General features: G+C 51.0%; 1 protein-coding gene across 10 annotated transcripts in view; it reads left to right on the forward strand.

Annotated features, from left to right (window-relative positions):
- Rap1gap2 (RAP1 GTPase activating protein 2) overlaps positions 1-16,438 on the forward strand; it is a 251,824-nt gene that overhangs the window by 11,424 nt on the left and 223,962 nt on the right. For 7 of the 10 annotated variants that reach the window (XM_087191600.1, XM_087191611.1, XM_021238357.2 and 4 more), the window contains exon 2: positions 1,609-1,725. In XM_087191600.1, the coding sequence (XP_087047726.1) occupies positions 1,609-1,725 (117 nt within the window). Of the gene's footprint in view, positions 1-1,608; positions 1,726-7,637; positions 7,787-8,048; positions 8,173-16,438 lie in introns of those variants that run through there. The other 3 variants (XM_004857194.4, XM_087191608.1, XM_087191609.1) reach the window with 3 other exon arrangements.

A 16,438-nucleotide genomic window follows, 5' to 3' on the forward strand; every position in this document is an offset into this window, starting at 1 on the left:
TCTATCCAGCATGTAATTACACACACACACACACACACACACACACACACATGAGGAGTTAAATTGCTGAAAGATCACTTTCCCATGCTCTGACCCACCCAGGAAATGACTTTTATTACCTCTCCTTTTGCCAGAGTTTGTATATGTAGAGATAAGCAAGTATGAATTCCTGATTTACTTCCTTTTCACATCAATTACACATACTGGTCTACATTTGATTTTTTTCTCTCTCTTAACAATGCATCTCAGAGATCCTGCAATGGTAGCATGCAGGAACATCTTTAAAACATTTCTTGTGGCTGAACATGGTTTTTTTTTTTTTTTGGTACCGGGGATCGAACTTGGGTCCTTGCGCTTGCACAGCAGGCGGTGAAAACACTGAGCTAAATCCCTAGCCCTGAACATGGTTTTACTGTGCAGATTATATCCTAATTTATTTAACCAGTCTCCTACTGATAGTCTCGAAGTTATGTACAATCCCACACATCACCTGGTCCACATGCTGGAAACTAGATACATCCTTCAGGGGGGGGAATCACTGGGCTAACAGAGAAGGACAGGTGTTGTCAGGTCCTCCAGAGGGGTGTGCCACTGAAACATCCATTGTAATGGAGGAGAGTGCCTGTGGTTTTTTTGGGTTCTCTTTTTGGGGCTTTTTGGTGTTTCTTTTGGAGAGTGCCTATAATGATATATTTGTTCATGCGACTATTGTATGGTTTCTCTCTCCACAGGACTATAAGCTCCATGAGGGCAGAGACTAATGTCTTTTTTGCACATTATCATGGGTACTTGATAAATGACAAATTAATGAATGGATTCCTGGTTTTATCAGACTTTCCCTTTGTTTTTGTTTTTGAGACAGTCTCACTAGATAGTTCAGGCTGGTCTCGAACTCACTACAGTATGCAGTCCACACTGGCCTTGAACTCACTGTGATCCTCCTGCCTCTCTGCCTCCCAGGCACTGGGATCACAGGTGTGTGCCACCAAGGCCAGTTTAAGCACCCTCCCTTTGTGTTCATGTTGCTCAGCCCTCATCCTTCTCAAAGGCATCTGAGGCCCTGTAAAGAGCCTTGAGATTCTGGAGGACCTAACCCTGCTTGCTCCTCAGCCCCATTCCAGGGCAGCCCTTCTGCTGTGAGATCAAGAAGGCCTGGGGCCAGGGATTTAGCTCAGTAGTTCCACCGCCTGCCTTGAAAACGCAAGGTACTGAGTTTGATCCCCAGTACCAAAAAAAAAAGGAAGTCCAGTGGCTTGGCTCTGTATGGGGGCTTGCAGGATTAACTCTTGTCTGATGCTTGAATCCCGTTTGCCCTCTGCTTACAGGCGCCCACTGACAGGGGACTCACCCCTTCCAAGCAACTCCTTTCAACTTCATTTAAATCACTTTTCCATCTGTTGAGTTGAAATGTGCTCCCTGTGGCTACCTCCTGTCCAGGGCATTTTAATGCAGCTGTCTGCAAACAGGGCTTTCTGGCAGCCGAGCAGTGGGTAGGGATATTTGGAGACAGGTGTCCCTTGACTATCCTTCTCTAGCAGGTGGGGTCAGCTCCATAGGAAACTCCACACAGCCCCATTCTCTCCTTACTCCCTCCTCTCCTTCCCACAGGTACGTGCAGGAAGGGCGGTTCCGAATTGAGGAGAGGACGCTCACAGCCTTTCAGTGGCTCTACAGCCCACAGCAGCACCGCATCCTTAGCCGCGCTGACCTTGAGTCTCCCTCCAGGTAAAGGGACCTTCTGCACATCCCCCATTCTTTGGCCCAGGGCTGACCCCCCCCCCCCCCCCGCCCCAGCCAGTGCTTACACAACCAGCCCACACTGGTCCATACACCCACAGTGAGAAAATTTGCTATAGTGCTGGAGACAGGCTCCCCAGGCCTGGGAGGATTTCATCAGCCTGCACATTCGTCCAGCCTGGTGTGCACTGAGTGAGTGAGGCAACTCACAGCCTCTGCTTTCTCCTCTGGAAAGCAGGTATGAACATGTGTTCCCTGCCTTCCATTGATAGATCATGACTGTTCAGTGAGTGGTGCCTGGAGAGATTTCTCAGGCTGTTTTTTTTTTTTTCTTCAGTACTAGGGATTAAACCTAGGGGCGGGAACACTCTGCCACTGAGCTACACCCCCAGTCCTGTTTTATTTTAAGACAAGGTTTCCCTAAGTTGCCCAAGTTGTCCTTGAACTTGCAGTTTTCCTGCCTCAGCCTCCCAAGCAGTTGGGATTGCAGGTGTTCACCACTTCACTCAGGTGTGGTTGGCAAATTTGCTGGACAGCTGTTGGTTTGACTTGGGTTGAGCCAACTCTACTTTCTTTGTCTTCTCTTCCATGCCAGAGAATCCAGCTGGGATCCTGAGCGTCTGGGAGAGCGGCTGGGAGGTGAGAGTGAGGAAGCAAGAGATTTAGGTTCTGGCTCCCAGAGCACTGTGCATGGGTGTGACCAGCATTAACAGTTTTTTGTTTGGTACTGGGGATCAAACTTAGGACCTTGCGCTTTCAAGGCAGGCGGCAGCACCACTGAGCTAATCCCCAGCCCAGCATTAACAGTCTCAATAGAGGCATCTGCTACTGCCACCCCTCTTCCCAAGATACCTACCAGACCTGACTGTGGTCTGACAGTTCTTTTAATTCTCCCTGTCTTAGTTACTTTCCTTGTAGCTGAGATACCCACAATTTAAAGGAGGAACGATTTATTTTGGCTCACAGTTTGTAGAGGTTTTAGTCCATAGTTGGCTGGCTCTAAGGCAGGGCAGCATGGCAGAGGAGAAAAAGCTCATGGCTAATAATTTAGCTCAGTGGTTTTGCCGCCTGCTGTGCAAGCGCAAGAACCCAAGTTCGATCCCTGGTACCAAAAAAAAAAAGAAAGAAAGAAAGAAAGAGCACATGGGATGGCAGCAGGAAGCAGAGAGTGAGACAAAGAGAGGGAGAGGGAGAGGGAGAGAGAGAAAGGGAGAAAGAGAAAGGGAGAAGTGGAGAAAGGATAGATCAGGCCATGCCCTCAGTGACCCACCTCTTCCAAGCAGACTTCACCTCTTACATCACATTTAGCTATAAACTCATCAGTGGACAATTCCAATGAGGAGTATCATGCCCCCATGATCTAGTCACTGCCCAAAGACTGTATCTATGAGTGCATGAGGCTTTCGAGGGACATCAAGATATAAACACTAACACCCAGCATCAAAACCTCTCTATGGAAACTTTCAGTTTTTTTTTCTTTCTTTTTTTTTTTTTTTGGTGGTGCTGGGTATTGAACCCAGAGCCTCACACATGCTAGGCAAGCTCTCAACGACTGAGCTATGTCCTCCAGTCCCATAGCAGCTTCTAAATTGGCAGAACTGTCACAGCCAAGTATGAACAAGTCTTCCTTTGCAGGAGTGGCTGTCTCAAAGAAGAAGGAGATGGGGGGCACATACTCTTACTGCAGCTCCCCAATCTGCCCCCAAGAATAAGACTTAGCAGTGACAGGACACCCCACCTCTCCTGACATCAGCCAGGAGTCCTTTACAGCTGAGAACAGTGCATCTGCTCCCTCTTATCTCACTGACAGTTTCGGAAGGTACATGAAGCAGTAAGGTGACAGCTACCTTGCACCTGGTTCTGATCAATGAGGAAGAATTAATTGAATGAAGATGTGCAAGGGACAAAACCCCAGGGAGAGGTGACTCAGGTCACCTGCAGATTCTTGATATTTAGTGAAACACCCCAGACTCCAGAGAATAGATTTCAAATAATGTAGAGAAAAAACAAAAAAAACCCCATGAACTTGAGGCCTGAGGATGGGAAAGTGTACAAAAAATGAAATTCCAAGTGACTGCTTGCAGGGAAAGAGAAAAGCCTGTGGGGCTGCTCTGGGAGTGAGTGAGACTCAAAGGTGAAGGGGGCACTATCTTTTATTATTTATTTATTGTGGCACTATCTGATTTAGTACAGGCCACCTGCAAAGCCCTGCTGCGTGCCAGTGGCCACCTCACATAAGGCAGCTTCTCTTGCTTTCTTTCTTTTCCTTCAAAGCTCTCACCACTGCTGGCCATTCTCTTCCTGGTCTATTTGTTCATTATCTGTGTCCCCTGCTGGATTGTAAACTCCTCAGGACAGGGATTCTTCCATCTTGTTCTTCCCATGCCCTAGCACAGATCCTGGCCCAAGGAAGGAACTCATTAAATAGCCACCAAATGAACAACACATTAACGTAATGCTGGCTCTGAACTTGTAGGCAAGCTGGTAGGAGACACGCCCAAAGACTGAGGTGGGTGCTCTAAAACTGCCCCGGGTAATAGCAAGGCAAGGGAGGGGTGTGTGACACTTCCTGCCCATGCAGGTGGTCAGAAGCTAATAGAGATGCTGTGTTTTTTAGAACAAGAGTGCCTTTCAGAGTCTAGGAGACAAGCTGAGTCCTTGGAATTGGAAAGCAGTCACAAAGCAGGATGGAACCAGGATGGAAATAACTTCACATTTCATCCTTTGGAAGCTGACATCCCAGGGAACTTGGAGAGCAGTCTGTCATACCTTAGCAACTACTCAGTTTTACAATAGAATAGTAACTTTTTTAGTGCCTGTTATGTGTCACATTGTAAATGCTTTGGAGGGATAAATTGGTTTAATCTTCATAATAATGCTATGATGTAGGTACCATTGTTTTCCCTATTTTTCAGATGATGAAACAGACACAGAGGTGCAGTGACAGCTAGGAAGTGGCAGTGCTTATAAGCACTATTCACACTGCCTCTCAGAGATACAGACATGTACCAAAGGTGGGAGACAGGGAAGATAACTCCTGTCTCTACAGAGAGCGAGAAAGTACCATCTACAAACTATTACCAGCATCAGTCCTGGTTGAGTTTCAGAGCTTGTTAGGAAAGAGTTGATTTGGAAATGGTGGGTGGTTATTAGCATAGAGTGATTCCCTGAGAACCTATCCTGTCAGGGGAAGCTCATTTATTTTTCTGTTTTAATGTTCTAGAGTAGAAATTGCGTGTGTGTGTGTGTGTGTGTGTGTGTGTGTGTAGCAGGAGATAGCTGTTCTTTTCTTCCTATCCCTTTCAGGTGACACATGGGAATGTGAGCTGGGGGTTGGCACAGCTATGGAGGTTGAGTGGGCTGCTGTTAGCTGAGCCCTGCTCAACATGTTTATACCTTAGGAATCATGAGGACTGCATGCTGGTGATAGTGGTGATGTTAGGAACCAGGGCATTATCCCTACAGGGAAGATGGTGGAATTGGGATCCAAAATGCCCTGGAAGCTGGATTCCAGATCAGAGTCTAGTGCAGAACCATCTACCCTATCTGAGGTTTCATTTTCCAGTTTCGGTTACTCACAGGAAAAGACGGTCTGAGAATACTACAGGGAAATTTTCAGAAATAAACAATTGTGTGCTATTCTGAGCAGCCTGATGAAACCTCTCCCAGTTCTGTTCTCCTGGGATGTGACTCATCCCTTTACCCAATGTATCCACACTGTATATGCCACCTGCCTGTTAGTTACTTAGTATGGTAGCTCTGTTATTTATCTGATCTCTTGGTAGCACAGTGCTTGTGTTCAGGTGACTCTTATTTTACTTAATAGTGGTGCCAAAGTCATAATGCTAGCAATTTGGATATACCAAAGAGAAGCTGTAAAATGCTCTTTTAAGTGAAAAGATTCAGATTGCCAACTTCACTGATATGTATGCTTGCTCCTCAAATTACATAGCTTAGCCTAGCCCACTTTAAACATTCTTAGAACACTCACAGCCTACAATAAGTCAGGGACAGTCTTTAAAGGAAAAACCATAGTATCCAGTTTCAGCATCCACTGGGGGTGGGGCCCTTGGAAGGTATCCCCAGAGGAATAAGGGGGGCTACTGTGGATACAGTTTGACAGCAATAAAGGGGAAATCACTGTTGGTCTCTAATCCTACCTGCATCAGGCATCAGCCTACCTACCAGGCAGCAGAGCTAGAGAATCAGCTCCATGAGGGGCTTGGGTAGGCTGACCCCTCCTTCCCTCTCTTCTTTCCTTTTCCCTTCTCCCCTTCTCCAGGGTCTCGTTATGTAGTTCAGGCTGGCCTTGAACTCATGGCTATCTCCTGCCCCAGCATCTCGAGTGCTTAGGTTACAAGTATGTGCCACCACATCTGGCAATGCCCCTATGCTTAGGTACTTCCCAAAGAAAACTCCATCATGGAGTTGAAGTGCTCAGGGGAGGGTCCAGAGTTGGGAAAGGGAAGGCCCTGCTGCTCCTAGGCTCAGACTCAAGACAAGGACTCCTTTGTCCATATATTCAGTGGGCGGTGACTGAGTACTCTTGAATGGCTGGGCAGTTTGTATTTCAGGGTCAAGCTGCTGAAAGGACTCAGACTTTAGGCTGCCCACCTCTGCCTCTCTGCCTCCCCCCCGCCCCGCCCCTTCCACAGTTGCCCATTGTAGCCCTCCTCTGGGTCAGGCCCTGGGGTTACAGTGGTCCTCAAGGCAGACTAGGGTGGGAGAGACAGACCTCAGCATGTAAACACTGAGATGAGTTTCTCAAGATGATCAGATTGCTAAAGAAACTAAAACAAAGTGTCCTGATAATGAGTGACCAGTGGGTGGGTGTGAACTTTTAAAGAGGTAGAAGGTCTCTCTGGGATAGTGACATCTGACCTGAGTCCTGCAGGCTATAAAGGGGCAGTCATATGGAGGAGGTGCTGGAGTGGTGTGTTGAACGGGGTGCGGGCATGAAGCACAGGACATAGGGTGTAAGGGTTTCCCTGCAGGGGGAATAGGAAGTGCAAAGCCTTAGATGTGTTCTAGAAGTAGAAAGTCATGTCCAGCACAGAGTGAGCCCATGACCAACAGAAGGGAGGAAAGTTTCTGTACAATTAAAGGAAGAGCTGTCTAGCACTTAGATCTGCCTGAGGGCTGTCCCCTGAGGGAGTGAGCTTTCCATTAGCGGAGGTGTGCAAGCCACAGAATCTGCCCTCCGTGGAGGTTACCGAGAAAGAGTCAACCATCCCAAAGGTTGGTTAGAGGACCCTTCATTCCTTCAACCCCTTCAAGTTTAGGTGCATCCTTGGTTTGACAGAAGCTGGGAGGGGGATCTGTGAAGTGAGCAAGCAAAGTCTCCAGGCTGCCAGGGCCAAGACAGGGCAGTTTCCGGGGTTTCACCGGGCCTTGAGCGCCCCCACCCCCAGCCCCGTACCTCCTCCCGGAGAGAGTCCCAGAGTGTTTTCCTCCACAGACCAGGAACCAACGAATCTTTCCTTCCCCAGCGCCACAGGTCCTATCCTCCAGGACCCTCTGGGGCAGGTGGGCTTCTTCCTCCCGCTCTCCCTGGGGTCCCCTGGGCGCTCCTGCCCCGCCCCGCGCCTTTGTTCGCGAGGAGCTGCCGTGGGCAGCCGGCGTCGCTAGCGTCCCCACAGCGCACCCCGCGCCCTCGCCGCCCGCCTCCCGCCTCCCGCCTCCTCTCTCGTAGCTGCGCCGGGCAAGCCCGGGTGGGCACCCAGGACCCGGGCGCGGACCGCGGGGCGACTACAAGAAGACCCCGGGCCTGCGTGTGCGCGGCCCCGAGGCCGGGGGCGCGCCCGCCAGGTGTGCCAGCCGCTGCGGGCGGGCGCAGCTTTGTGCGTTCCTAGCCAGAGTGGGCCAGAGTGCGCGTGTGCGCGCCGCGGTGACGGTGCACGCGACTGGGCGGGCTGCGAGGGAACCCCGGCGCCGGGCGGGGGAGCTCGGGTCCGGATGGAGCCGGGTGCGCGCTGTGTGCCCCGCGCGCTGGCGGGCTGAGCCGCCCGGGCTGACTGTTGACGTTTCGTCCACGTCTGGAAGTGAGAAGGTCAGTGGCTCCAGGGCTGGGTTGCAATTCCATAGCCAGCCTGGATCAGGACGCGAGTCCTGGGTGTGACTGAGCGGGGCGCTGGAGTCTGTGTTGTGGGTGTGAATGCGTGTGTTGCAAAGCGACACCCAGCACCAATGACTCGGGTGAGCTCCGTGTTGGAGCTCATGTTTGGGAGGTGAGGTGCCTGTCCTCAGAAATCCCTGCCGGGTGGGGCGCTGCACACAGTTCCGTGCGGAGGGGTGTGCGTGAGTGCGACGCTGGCCAGCTCCCGGCGAGTCTCTGGTGAGAGAAGCTGACCGAGACGGAGGTCAGACGTGGGTGTTTACAGGTGGCGGTGGAAGGAAAGAAGGCAGGAACTCGCGGAGGACCCTCAGCTAGGCGGAGTAGGTTTGCTTTTTTCTGGAAGGAGCGTAAACCCCAGCCCATCCTCACTCCAACCTGTTCTGTTACAGGGAGAGGAGCTATGGTGTGTTTCGGGGTGCTGGGGGACCTTGGGGCAGGGCCAGCCTCCAGCCTGATGTTCATTTCCAGAGGCCTTTGGTGGGTGAGTGTGTGTGGCAGTGCCAGCTCTGGCTGGGGGTCCAGAACAGGAGTTCAGGGGGCCCCTGGAGTCTGTGTAGACTCCACTGTGGCTTTGCTTTGTCTAGACCTGGGAGCTGGTTGAGGGGTACCCTTCTTAACAAACCTGAAGGACATTTAGGTGCAAGTCTGGTTTGGGGTCTGAATTCAGGATCTGTCTCTGCTAGGAGGGCCTCACTGGGAAATAATGGGGTTGTCCTGGGCCAGGTAGCCCTGTACTTTTGTTTTCTTTCATGCCTTGTGACCCTGGAGCATCTCTTGAGCCTCACAGGCCTCAGTTTCCTGTGGAGGAGGAGAAGGCCCTTCCCTCCTCTGCTCCTCCTGCCGCCGAGAGAAGTAAACAGATCGCACAGCTGCCTGGGGCCTGGAGGCCAGCAGTGACTCAGGGCCTGTGAGGTCCTGGATAGGGATTTCCCTCAGGAAAGTCCCAGCTCATCTTTAGGACTTGGGCAGGAGTTGAGGGAGGCTCTGCCTTCACCTATAAGCAAGGGTTCTGGGTTCCTGTGTCCAAGGGTGTGTGACTTTCTGCTAGATCCCCTGCTCAGGCTTCAAGAAACACCTCCCTTGTCAGATGCTGAGAAAGTAGGGTAATGTGACTGGGCTGGGGGCCAGGAGCTGAAAACTCTCTGTGGTCGATGCTTCTGGGACAAAACAGCTGCTGAACCGGGGTAGGGCTGGGGCACATTCCGTGGGACCCCTGGTTAGCCTAGGGAGTTGAGGTAATTTGGCAGGAGGTGGCCTTAGTCCTAGAGAAGAAGATCCTCCTGTGGCAGGCACCTCACCGCCCTCCTCTGTCTCTTTCCCATCACCCTGTCTGATCAAGTGTGGCAAGGCTCAGAATGACTTGAACCTCGAGGGAAAGGGGCCCTGGCAAGGATGGTGGTGAAGGCATCATGGCAGTGGTTAGGCACGAACCTAACCTTTCTCTTGGTGATGCTCTGTTGTCACTCAGACTTGGGTGTGAGTCTCAGCTCCACTACCCACTTTCCATGTGTCCTCGTGCATTCCCTGGGAGAAAGGCTGGCACTGAGTGGTTTATTTGGCAAGTGATCTTGGGAAGCAACACAAGGAGCCACTATTTTTATTATCCATTAGTGTGGCCCCCACTGGACAAGGGTGGCTGCATGGACACTAACTCCCATGTGCTTCCACACTGCACACCTGTGAGTATCAAGTGGCTTCCTGTGGGCATCCCACACTGCAGCTTCAAAGTAGGCCTGGTGTGGGCTGTGTGAAGTGCTGCCATGTTGCACCTGTAAGATGCTGCTCAGAGCTCACAGGGGACTGGTCACCGAAGAAGTGGCTGGAGTAAGAGGTGGGGCTGGGAGGGTTCAAAGTGTGGCACACTGAGGTGTCCAACATACTGCATGACCTTGGGCAAATTACCTAACTTCTCTGAGCCTCAGTTTCCCTCTCTGGGTGTTGTGAGTGTTAGATAAGATATGTATTGAGTTTTTGAACACAGCAGTGGGTGGGTGTTCAGGGAAGGGCTCCGTTCATGGAGTGTTCCATGTAACTGGGAAGACAGCTGGTTTTGGTGGTGCAGACATTCATTCATTCAAATGGAGGAGGAGACTGGATAAGATGACCTCTAAAGACCCCTCCTGGTTGTAGAATCTGGGGTTCAAGGGGCAGAATCATGACCTGGTCAGTTGCTCTGGGGCTTTGGATCTATTTCACAGCTAGTAAATTGGAGCCAGTGATGCTCTGTCCCTAGGCTGTCCTCCCCCTAGAGGACATGAGATGCAGGAGCCCAGCACTGGGCAGAGGAGGATGAGGGCAGCAGGCGGCTCAGAAGCAGGTGCTTGAAGGAGGAATGGAGGGAGAGTGGATGCTGGCGTTTGGAGCTGGCAGATGGTCGTAGGCATTGGCCTGGGCCACAGTCAGTGGTGAGGACAGGACAGAGGGGTGGGGGAGGGCTAGAGGAAACACAGCAGGAAGGGAGAGGAGAGTGGGCTGGCAGGAGGTGGCAAGGGTGATGGTGGAATCAGGAGTGAGGGGTGCCAGATTGGAGGTGTCTGGTGGGTGGGGAAGTGGTGATGTGGCGGGAGGGAAGGGAAAGGAAGAAGTGGTTGAGGGTTAGTTAGGGAGTCCAAGGGCAAAAGCCAGAGCAGGTGTCATATTTCAGCGTTCAGCACCCACAAGCCTCTCATTCCCCTTTTTTCAGGGTGTCCACCTGCACCTCCTGGGTTACCACCTGTTTTGACTGGGGAGGTGCCATCTGCAAACACTTAGGTCCTATCACGAGCAGCCATAGGGGAAGCTTTGAATGTGCCTTAGCCAAGGCCTGTTGCCATGGTACCAGGTGGCCCTAGTCTCCCCACCCTCTCTGATCTCTGAGCAGTATGTTACCCCTCTGGGGGAGGTCACACAGCAGGGAAGTCAGCAGTGGCTGTGAGCTCAGGCTAGCATCGAATCTGTGTCCATCCCTTGCCTGCAGGCAAGGTCATACTTTGTCAAGGTTGAGGAGATGCAGCAGCCGGTGTCTTAACTTGTAGCCATTTAAACATTACTCTGACCTCGGCAGTTGGGGCAGTTGGGGCTTTTGTTCTTAGTAAGTTTAGTAAAAAATAAAAATAGTAATGCCACCCTACTATTCTACTCCCCCCCCCCTTTTTTTTGGTACCGGGGATTGAACTCGGGACCTTGGACTTGTGAAGCAGGTGGTGGAACCACTGAGCTAAATCCCCGGCCCTTCTACTCCCTTTTAAAGAGGACTTTTTTTTTAAAAAAGCAGGGTCCTGCTATGTAGTTGAGGTTGGCCTTGAACTCAGGCTGGCCTCAAACTCCTGATCCTCCTGCCTCAGCCTCCCAAGTGCTGGGATTGCAGGTGTGCACCACCATGCCCAGCTAAAGAGGCATCTTATGGAAGACACTGTTTGTTACCCACACCTATTTCAGTGCTTTGGCTTCTCCAGCAGGAAGTACTCCTCATGTCTAATTGCATCCTGCCATGCTGCACATTGTGTTTTGTATTTTTGTTTTTCTGTGTTTGCCACTACTCTTCAGGGCTTCCAGATGGGGATAAGGGAATTCCTGTCCATCTGCTCACAATGTGAAGCAGAGGGGTTTCTGAGGCAGGTGGGATGACAAGGCAAGAGATGGAGGTTGTGCTGAGCCCCCGGCCCATCCAGCTTTGGCTCTGAGCTTGGGTCTTATCTCAAGGCCAGATTGCCTCCCAGCCCCTCCCCTAGTTCAAATCTAGGATTGCCAGACTCCCTTCTGGATCATGCTGGGCCTGCTGGTTGGGCACTTCCAGGTCTGGGACAACAGATGGCAGCAGATGTCGGAACCTGGAGGATGTTGGCACAGACAGGGCCCTGCTGGTCAGGTGGCTGGAGGTGAGGGGGAGCAGGTGTGGAGGGGCAGGTGGTCAAGTGGGCAGAGGTGTGCCTGTGTGTGCTGCACATCTGTCTTGGTGCATGCATATGGCCTGAAGGCCTCGTTGCTGTCTCTTCATCTCCATGTGGCTGTCCTGAGCACGTCTCTATGTGCCGTTGTGTGCACTGTTGTGCTCTTGGCTTGTTCCTGGGTCCTTTGCTCTGGATATGCTCCTTGGCTGCTTGCTGGGTGCTCTCCAGGGTCCTGAAGGCTGTGCCTTTGCGGATGACACATAACACTTTACCCCAGCAGGGCTCGTGGCCCCCTGAGGCTCTCTGCATCTTCTGCCACACCTACTTCTGCCCTCTCTTCAGGCTTTCTTACCCTGTCCCCCACTCTGCTTTGGGGAAGCCACCTCTCTCCCTCTGGATGTGTGAGTGTCCACAACCTTTAGAGTGGGGCCTGGGGAACGACAACCAATCCAATCTCTGGTAGATTCTCCTGAGTCTCACCCCCCTGAGAGGGGTGGGCAGGAGCTCTGGGTTGAGGGGATGAGTCAGGGATGGCTGCAGGAGGTGGGCAGAAGCGGCCTGTGTGTTGGCATGCTTCAGGGAAGAAGTGCGCATGCCTGGTCCTCTCACCTGACCCACCCTACTGGTTTGGGCACCAGTGCACAGCGGGAAGGCTCCCTGGCTCTGGCTCTACATACTCTTCCCTTGGTTAGCACAGTTTCTGACAGGAGGATGACTGGTCTCTGGGGCTTTAGGTACCCCACTGGGGGCCTTGACCTCAAAAGAGCTTGAAGTGTAATCATTGATACTTATGCAGCTCTTTCTGGCCAGGCTCTGGACCACATACTACACCTGGATTAGCTCCTTCACTCCCCAAAAGTCATTGCCTATAAGGAAAATAGTCCTGTGAGGTGGGTTTTAAAAGCATTGCTATTTTATGAGTAAGTGGAAGTCACTTCCACAAGGTCCACAGCTAGTTAGTGATGGAATCAGACCATGAGCCTGGGTCTGGCCTCTCTCTCTCTCTCTCTCTGTCTCTCTCTCCTCCTCTCCCCCTCCCTATTCTTCACTGGGGATTGAATCTGCAGGTTTTGCATTGCATTGAACTACATCCCCAGGTCCTTTTTTTAAAAAAATTTGAGACAGGGCTTCACTGTCTCTAAATTGCCCAGGTTGGGCTCAAACTTACAATCCTCTGCCTCAGCCTCTTGAGTAGCTGGGATTACAGGTGTGTGCCACCATGCCCAGGCTCTCTTTTCCTATCTTTGGCTGTCTGGCCTTCAGAGAAGCTGTCCCAGATAATCGCCTCTTAACAGAGTTTCTGCCAGCTGTGGTGCACACCTATAATCCTAGGCTGAGGCAGGAGGATTGCTGGGGGGGGGAGGGTCAAGGCTAGCTGGGCTACATGTGAGTTCAAGGACAGCCTTGAACAAAAGAAAACAACAACAAAAAACCTCACAGCAAACTAGGGCTCCCCAACCATGTAGTTCCTTTGGGATCATAATAGCCTGTGGTAAATACCTGCCTAAAATTATACCTCTTTTATCTTCTACCTCCTTACCCCTACCCCAGAGCAGGGATGTGTCTGTCTATTCACCTAAATAACCTCAGAATTAATAGAGAGCTCAGAACCCAGTACAGATACAATAGACACTTAATGAATGCATGAATTAATGATTGAAGATTGGTCTGACTCCAGACTCAGCCCTAGTCTAGTTGGTTCCTCTGTGCTGTCTGTTGCACAACAGGGCTCATTGAAGAATATCTAGGGGCTCAGGCCCTGGAGCCAGATTGCTTGGTTCAAATTCTAGTTTTTCACTTTTTTGGTTATTGAGTGGTGTACAATGACCTACCCAGAAACTTGTGGCTTAAAACAGTGGTGCTGTTTATTTTGCCCGTGAATCTGCAGTTTGGACAGGGCTTAGCAGGGATAAGTCATATTTTCTTTACCCAGAGGTATCTGGGTGGCTCAGGGCCTCTGAAAGCTTGATTGCTTGTGCCTGGCACTTGATCCTAACTGCTGGCTTGGAGTCTCCATTGTTCTTCATGTGGCCTTTCCATGTGCTCTCCTATGTGCTAAGATAGGTTTCCTCACAGCATGGTGGCTGGGCTAAGGGGCAAGTATCCCAAGGAAGAAAGCCAGGAGAAGCTGTTTCACTTCATTTCACCTGTCCTTGCAAGTGAGGCAGCATCACTTCTGTCAAACTCACAGGCCCACACAGACCCGAGCGGAGGAGACACAGACCCCTCTCTTAATGGAGAGGTGTCGACATCGCAAGATGAGAAGAACATATGGGATAGGTAATAGGGTATAGGTGGCCGTCATTGGAAAATACAACCTGCTACAGCCAATTACTAGGAACATGACTTTGAGCAAATTACTTAGTTTCTCTGTGCCCCGGTTTCCTCATCTATACTTCATTGGGCTGTTCCTTTACCACCAGGTACATCTTTGTCCATGGATCTGCCTGACCACAGGTAGGGCTTTGGTCCAGATTTTCAGCAGACTACAGATCTGCCCCTAGTTCCCCACCCACTGTCCTCTCTCTAGTCCAGGAGACATTCTGAATTGTGTATGTGTGCAGAGCCCTCCCTTGGGTGGAACTGTAATGGGGGAGAGAAAGGGAACTTGAACAGGAAAGGTCTTTTCTGTCTGTTTCCTCTCTCTTTCCAAGTCAGCCCTTCTTCCTTCAAAGGGGTAAGGGACAAGTTTTTGTTTTGTTTTGTTTTGGGGTTTTTTTTGTTTTGTTTTGTTTTGTTTTTGCCATACCAAGGATCAAACTCAGGACCTTGTGCTTGCAAGGCGGGCAGCGGCACCACTGAGCTAAATCCTCGGCCCCTAGGGACAAGTATTATTGGTAGAGATGCCATGAGGCTAGGCCTCTAGCCAAACTTCTCTGGGTCTAAGAGGTGGGGCACCCCTCCACAATGCCCCATCCTCTAGTGGCCCCATCTTTATCCAGGAAAATCAGGGTGAGTGAAGCATAAATATGCTGTATTATAGCAACAGTCTTTTTCTTTTTTTTTTTTAATGGGGATTGAACTCGGGACCTTGCACTTTCGAGGCTGGTGCTGGAACCACTGAGCTAAATCCCTGGCCCAAGACAGTCCTTCTATTATAAGTGTTTGGAGGAGTTCCCTGCCTCTCCTGTGCCTGATGCCTGCCTCTGCCTGAGTCTCTCTCTCTTTTTTTTGGTACCGGGGATTGAACTTGGGACCTTGCGCTTGCAAGGCAGGCGGCAGAACCACTGAGCTAAATCCCTGGCCCTATGAGTCTCTCTTCATTGGCCAGAGGCATGATCCCTGGGTCCAGCTTGCTAGGCCTTTGGGTGGAACCTTACAGTTTGCTTCTCCTGGCCCAGGTTGGGGCTGGTCCTTTTTTCTGGAGACAAGGTCTCACTATGTAGCTTAGGCTGGCCTCGAACTTGTGGTGATCCTCCTACCTCAGCCTCCCAAGTGCTGGGACTACAGGTGTCTGCCACCACACCCCACAGGGCTGCTCCTCTGCTGGGCATTGGCAGGGGACCCAGGGAGAGTTTTGGGTTTTGCTCCAGTCCAGCCTGGCAGTGTCTTATATCCAAAAACATCTTCATTTGAGGCTCTTTCTACCATGAGCCTCCCTACAAGAATAACAGAAGGGCCGGGGATTTAGCTCAGTGACACTGTGCCTGCCTCGCAAGCGCAAGGTCCTGAGTTCGATCCCCGGTACTGAAAACAAAACAAAACAAAACAAAAAAGAATAACAGAAGGGTTCAAAGCAGGGGCTCTGAGTTTCAATTCTGCCACTGCCACCCACCAGCCCTGTGACCTTGGGGAAGATTCAACCGCTCTGAGGCACCAGTTCTTCACCAGGGAAGCAAATACAGTTGTAGTGTTAAGTGAAATAAAAACCATTACCTTTCTGGTTCATAGGAGGCTCTCAAGAAATGACTGAAGTTATTCCTACAGATGAGATATCCATAGCAGAGGGAGTTTAAATGGCATCCCACAGCCCATTTAGTGTCAGAATTAGGGATGGAATCCATGTGTTCTGACATCAGGTAGTTGTTGCTTATCTCCATGTTGGGAAACACAATTTGCCACATCCTTCAGTCCGTTTGGCCAGAGGGAACTATGGCTGCCCATTTAGAAATAAAGGCAAGACTCCCCTTTGTCCTCTTTGCACCACCCACATCTGCCTGTAGAGGGCACTAACGCCCATCTTCTGGCCCAGCCTGGTGAGGGAAGTACCCGGATGCTCTATAGTCGGGGAGCGTTGGGAGTGACCTACGTGAAAGGGGGCTGAGCAGATGGAGGGTGGGCAAGGAGCTGGCCGTATGATCTTCAGTGAGAATTCTCCACCAGCCTCTAGTGCCCAAGCCTTCCTTTGGATAACTATGGGACCATCAATGATAATGCAAATATCATAGTATATTTCATTTCTATATTTCTTACAGAATCAGAATGATCTGGTTTCACCCCAGAATGATGGGCCTAGAGATTTAGCAGCCACATGGCTGACACTCCACAGACCTGTGGCAGGCGTGCTCTGACAGTGTAGCATGTATTGACTCTTTTCCCCTCCACAGCCCTCTGAAGGAGGTCCTATCATCCCAGGTTTGTAGATGGAGGAGTGTCAGGGACAAAGACTAGTTAAAAGCTTTGCCCAAGGTCACACCGCTGCTAAGTGGCAGGGCTTGGGTTTGAATCCATGTTCTTTGAGCTCTAATGAGTTCTCACGCCCATACATTTGAAACAC

Source organism: Heterocephalus glaber, unplaced genomic scaffold (assembly GCF_053883595.1).
Source record: "Heterocephalus glaber isolate CG9 unplaced genomic scaffold, H.glaber_assembly_v1.0 deba00001564, whole genome shotgun sequence".
Classification (NCBI taxonomy): Eukaryota; Metazoa; Chordata; class Mammalia; order Rodentia; family Bathyergidae; genus Heterocephalus; species Heterocephalus glaber.